The sequence below is a fragment of the Penaeus japonicus genome, unplaced genomic scaffold (genome assembly GCF_977035675.1).
Source record: "Penaeus japonicus unplaced genomic scaffold, GWHDUDI00000001_assembly GWHDUDI00000010, whole genome shotgun sequence".
NCBI classification, from domain to species: domain Eukaryota; kingdom Metazoa; phylum Arthropoda; class Malacostraca; order Decapoda; family Penaeidae; genus Penaeus; species Penaeus japonicus.
In genome coordinates, this window is record NW_028234412.1 from 4,035,167 (window position 1) to 4,041,379 (window position 6,213).

Consider the following 6,213-nt stretch of genomic DNA (forward strand, 5'->3'; position numbering starts at 1 on the left):
ATAGTCTCCTCGTCCACAAACCAGAATTTCTCTTCTAATTCATCTGACGTTCACAAAGATTAATTAATTAAAGGATCCTGAAGGAATATCAAACGGTTTTTCTTCCGGTGTTTCACTTCGGGAAAAGGAAGATATAAAAAAAAAGAGAAAAAAAAAGAAAAAAAAAAGTTAACGGTCAAGGGCGAGAAACTAACTATCTCATACGAAAGTTGTCTGGCGGTGAAATGCGGTCTATATATAGGGCTTGGTCGGACCGAAACGTAGCATTCACCCTCCAGAAGGCAGCATGAAGGTATGGCGACGTCGCTCCGCGGGATTGTGTTTAGGACATACGTGTAATCGTGTAAACAAAAACAACAAAAAAAAGAATCGGATTTAGATCGGCTGTTCGAGTGAACTTCTGAGTGACTTTCAAAGGAATAATACATATGAATAAAAACACACACACATATCCACATACATACACACACATACACATACATATACACATATCCACACACACACATACACACCCACACACAAACAAGTAAACACACACACACTTTGAACACGCACACACACACATATATCCACACACACACACACACGCACACACACACACACACACACACACACATACACATATCCACACACACACATACACACCCACACACAACCTCACACAAACAAACAAGTAAAACACAGACACACGCACACAAACAAACGAACAAACACACACACACACACACAAGTACACTCCCACAGACATAGGAATCTCCTGTAGATAATGAGTCTCTACTAACCCACCCAAGAAGCCAGAAACAAGCGCTACCTAACCCAACCGAAAAAAAAACCTGGCCTCATCTTTACCCTTTTCCTTACATCTTCGGTCCATCTTTAATAAGGACTCTCTGCGTCCTTAGGTTCCCGTCGGCGCCCTCCTGTCCCTGCTCGTCCCGCTTTGCCTGGCCGGTCCACAGGGATACAACTATGCCTCGCCCGCTGCTTTTGCTTTAGGTCCCTCGCGAGCCCCTGTTCCTGCCCCTGCTCAAGTCCCTGCTTCTGTTCCTGGCCCTGCTCAAGTCCCTGCTTCTGTTCCTGGCCCTGCTCAAGTCCCTGCTTCTGTTCCTGCCCCTGCTCAAGTCCCTGCTTCTGTTCCTGCCCCTGCTCAAGTCCCTGCTCAAGTCCCTGCCCTGGCACCAGCTCCAGCTCAAGTCCCTGCTCAAGTCCCTGCTCAAGTCCCTGCTCAAGTCCCTGCCCTGGCACCAGCTCCAGCTCAAGTCCCTGCTCAAGTCCCTGCTCAAGTCCCTGCTCTGGCACCAGCTCCAGCTCAAGTCCCTGCTCAAGTCCCTGCCCTGGCACCAGCTCCAGCTCCATCTCCTGCTCCTGCCACCGTTCCAGCCTCTGTCCCTGTTTCCGCTTCTGCTCCAGCACCTGCCCCTACCAATGCTCCTACATTCGCCTTCAACGCTGGTCAAGCCCTTGCCCCCGCCCCTGCCCCTGCCCCTGCTCCCATGCCCTACGCCTATGGGTATGATGTCAGGTCCCTGGACGCCCAGAGCCGCCCCGTCGCTTTCGGGCACCAGGAGGAAGGGCGCGCCAACGGACAGACCGTCGGCCGCTACTACGTGCAGCACCCTGACACGCGCCTCATGATCGTCGAGTATGTCAGCGACAACACTGGCTTCCACCCGACTTACCGCTTCCAGGGCCAGGCCGTGAGCCCTCAACCCTCGGCTCCCGCTCCTGCCCCTGCTCCTGCACTCGCTCCTGCCCCTGCTCCTGCACTCGCCCCTGCCCCAGCTCCTCAGATTGCCCCTGCTCCCGCCCCTGCACCTCAGATTGCCCCTGCTCCCGCCCCTGCTCCTCAGATTGCCCCTGCTCCTCAGATTGCCCCTGCTCCTCAGATTGCCCCTGCTCCCGCCCCTGCACCTCAGATTGCCCCTGCTCCTCAGATTGCCCCTGCTCCCGCCCCTGCTCCTCAGATTGCCCCTGCTCCCGCCCCTGCTCCTCAGATTGCCCCTGCTCCCGCCCCTGCTCCTCAGATTGCCCCTGCTCCCGTCCCTGCTCCTCAGATTGCCCCTGCTCCCGCCCCTGCTCCTCAGATTGCCCCTGCTCCCGCCCCTGCTCCTCAGATTGCCCCTGCTCCCGCCCCTGCTCCTCAGATTGCCCCTGCCCCTGCTCCTGCCCCCGCCCCTGCCCCTGCCCCAGCTCCTCAGATTGCCCCTGCTCCTGCCCCAGCTCCTCAGATTGCCCCTGCTCCTGCCCCTGCACCCGCACCTGCCCCTGCTCCTGCCCCAGCTCCTCAGATTGCCCCTGCTCCTGCCCCTGCCCCAGCTCCTCAAATTGCCCCTGCTCCAGCTCCTCAAATTGCCCCTGCCCCTGCTCCAGCTCCTCAAATTGCCCCTGCTCCTGCCCCTGCCCCTGCACCTGCTAACAGACCAATTATCCTTCTTACTCAACCTCAATTTGCCCCTGCTCCTCAGCCTGCCCCTGCACAGCCTGTTCCTTTCGGAGGTCAAGCTGCCCAGTCTACTCCTACATCTGCTCCTGTGCAGCCTTCCCGCCCTGTCCTTGCCCCTGCGCAATTCCCTCAGTTTGCCACCGCTCCTGCTAGGCTTCAGCCGGCTTTCCCTGCTCCTGTGCAGTCTCCTCAACTTGCCCAGCCCGCCCCTGTCCCTACCGGCGGCCAAGCTGCCCTCTCTTCCCCATCAGCCCCTGCACAGGCTCCCCTAACCTTCCCTGCTCCAGCAAGAAGTCAGTCTCCTCTTCCACCTCCCAGTCTTCCAGTACAGGCTGCCCAGCCTTCCCCTGTCCCTACCGGCGGCCAGGCTGCCCTCTCTTCTCCATCGGCCCCTGCACAGGCTCCCCTAACCTTCTCTGCTCCAGCAAGAAGTCAGTCTCCTCTTCCACCTCCCAGTCTTCCAGTACAGGCTGCCCAGCCTTCCCCTGTCCCTACCGGCGGCCAGGCTGCCCTCTCTTCTCCATCGGCCCCTGCACAGGCTCCCCTTACCTTCTCTGTTCCAGCAAGAAGTCAGTCTCCTCTTCCACCACCCAGTCTTCCAGTACAGGCTGCCCAGCCTTCCCCTGTCCCTACCGGCGGCCAGGCTGCCCTCTCTTCTCCATCGGCCCCTGCACAGGCTCCCTTTACCTTCTCTGCTCCAGCAAGAAGTCAGCCTCCTCTTCCACCACCCAGTCTTCCAGTACAGGCTGCCCAGCCTTCCCCTGTCCCTACCGGCGGCCAGGCTGCCCTCTCTTCTCCATCGGCCCCTGCACAGGCTCCCCTTACCTTCTCTGTTCCAGCAAGAAGTCAGTCTCCTCTTCCACCTCCCAGTCTTCCAGTACAGGCTGCCCAGCCTGCCCCTGTCCCTACCGGTGGCCAGGCTGCCCTCTCTTCTCCATCGACCCCTGCACAGGCTCCCGGAAACTTCCCTGCTTCCACTTCTCCATCACAGGCCCCTCAGGCTTCTCCTCTAACAACACCTGTCCTTTTCCTTTTGCAAAGCGCACAGTCTCCTCTCGCCTCCAGAAACCAGGCTCCATTCGGTGCTTCTCCAGTTCAGGCTCCTCAGTTTTCTCCGGTCCCAGCTAGAAGTCAGCCTGCTCCCTCGCTGCCAATACAGGTTCCTCAGGTATCCTTTGTACCAAACCGAGGACAGGCTGCCTTCTCTGCACCTGCACCGTCTCCCCAGCCCAACCAGGCACCTGCCAGAATCCAGGCGGCCCTTCCAGTTCCTCAAGCTTTCCCTGTTTCTGCGGCCGCTCCCCAAACGTTCTCTGCTCCTATCGGGAGTCCAATTACCTTCTCTACACCTGGGCAGGTTCTGCAACCTTCTCCTGCTTCTACCCAGGCTGTACAACCCGCTCCTGCTAGAAGCCAGGCTGCATCTCCAGTTTTTCCCGTACAAGCTCCTCAACCTGCCTCTGCCCCTGCTAGAGGTCAGCCTATCCTTCTAGCCCCAGTGCAGGTTCGCCAGCCCTCCTTCCTACCCACCAGGGCTCAAGTTTTCCCCATATCGCAGTTCCCACAGCCCTCAGCCCCCCTCTCGCTGCCTCAAGTCTTTTCGTCGCCTTCCCTGTCCTCCCTCAGCGCCAGCAGGGGTCAATTCTTCCTCCCCAACCAGTTAGCGCGCTCTCCTGCAGGGGGCCTTTCTGTCTCCTCCATTCTTCCGACGTTCGCTCAGTCTAATGGTATAAGCGACAGCAACGACAGTCAGGAACAATCTGCTGAAGAAGAGGACGAAGAAGATGATGATGATGATGATGATGATGATCAGCAGTAAGAAGAAGTAAACAGATCCCTTTCCCTCAGGGTCATTTTGCAGTATTTACGGGATTCTTTAGACCAGGAACACTAACAGACGTCCGAGGATTCCTGGTGTTTCACAGAATTGTATCACTAATAGGTTCTTATGTTCTTTGCATACTGCAAAATGATTGGTTGCATTCTCTTTTCCGGGTATTCTCAAGAATGGGTGTGACATCATCTACAAGTATTATTAATCAAAGAATATGGGGATAGACTTAGCACATATTTGAGATATGTACTTGTGTCTATTGCTAAGTATGAATATGTGTATATTACTCATATCTTTTCTATATAAATATGTAATGTGTGTGTGTGTTTCTTAGTTGTATTGTTACCATTTTTATTGTTGATTAAAATATTACTTTTCATAGTTCTTTGATTATCTTTTTTTTTCGCAAAAATGTTTTGCATAAACAGATTTTAGAAAAAAAACGTAGGATTTTTGTCTTGTTTATTTGTTTCTGTGTGAGTGGATGAACGTGTAAATGTGTGTGTGTCTGTGTTGCTGTATGTGTGTAATTGTGGGCGTGTATATGTGTGTGTCTGTGTTGGCATATGCATGTGTATCTGTGTGTTGTGTATGTGTGTGTGTTGTGTATGTGTGTACATGTGTATGTTTGTGAGTGCCATTGTATGGACTGCACGATTATTCAGTAGTAATAGTAATGCAAATTAAAGTATTAATCCGTTTCCCTTGAGAAAAAGAAAGTGAGACAGAAAAAATGAGAATTTAGAAGAACAAACACACAAAATCCTGACGTACATACTGGTTAATACATAGAATCATGCAAAAGCACACACACAAACCTATACACTTTTATCCATGTGTGTATATATATACACACACACACACACATATATATATATATATATATATATATATATATATATATATATATATATATATATATATATATATATACATCTGCATATGTATACACACACACACACACACACACACACACACACACACACATATTATATATATATATATAATATATATATATATATATATATATATATATATATATATACATACAGTATATATACATATATATATGTGTGTGTGTGTGTGTGTGTGTGTATCACACACACACACACACACACACACACACACACACACACACACACACACACACACACATATATATATATATATATATATATATATATATATATATATATATATATATATATGGAAAGAGAGAGAGAGATAGACAGATAGACAGAGAAAGAGAGAGAGAGATAGACAGATTGAAAGAGAAAGGGAGAGAGAGAGAGAGAAAAGAGAGAGAGAGATTTACCGTGCTAATGTGTATCTACTTGTTTGTATGTCTTTGTTTGTCTGTAAGTGTGTGTGTCAGTGCGTTTGTTTACGTGCCGTCGCGTCGTCGTCATAATAAGATTTTAATTATGAGTGAAAGTGTGGGCCCGGCAAGGAGGGAAAGGAATTCCGCCCGGGTGCCTTCTTGAGGTCAATGGTGGATCTAAGGATGATCTACGGATGGCCTAAGGATGACCTACGGATGACCTACGGATGACCTAAGGATGACCTAAGGATGACCTAAGGATTTGGTCACATAAGGGATATCATACTAGGACCTCTAACGTGTCATAAAGCTTTTTAATTTAATATATAACAAATCAAAACAGTTAGCTGAATGATCCTTAAGGACACTGTGATCTGAAGGTGACCTTATCTGACCTCGATCTATCAAATCTATCCATCAATCTCATCAATCTAACTCTTTATCAACAAAGACTTTTATTGAAGTGAAGTAAGTGAATTGAAGTGTCTTTAGTGAACGGAGATAGAGAAATAATGATAGAAATGGATGAATAGAGATGGAGATGGATAAATAGTGATAGAGATGGAGGGAGAGAGGGATAAAGATAGAGGAATATCGATAGAAATAGATTTTGGT

At 50.3% G+C, this 6,213-nt stretch overlaps 1 protein-coding gene across 1 annotated transcript; it reads left to right on the forward strand.

Moving 5' to 3' along the window:
- Positions 1 to 271: 271 nt before the first annotated feature.
- On the forward strand, positions 272 to 4,656 carry LOC122265364 (uncharacterized). The gene is made up of 2 exons (XM_043034643.2): positions 272 to 292; positions 903 to 4,656. The coding sequence occupies exons 1-2, from the start codon at positions 287 to 289 to the stop codon at positions 4,260 to 4,262; spliced, it is 3,366 nt and encodes a 1,121-aa protein (XP_042890577.2). The 5' UTR covers positions 272 to 286; the 3' UTR covers positions 4,263 to 4,656.
- Positions 4,657 to 6,213: the final 1,557 nt, after the last annotated feature.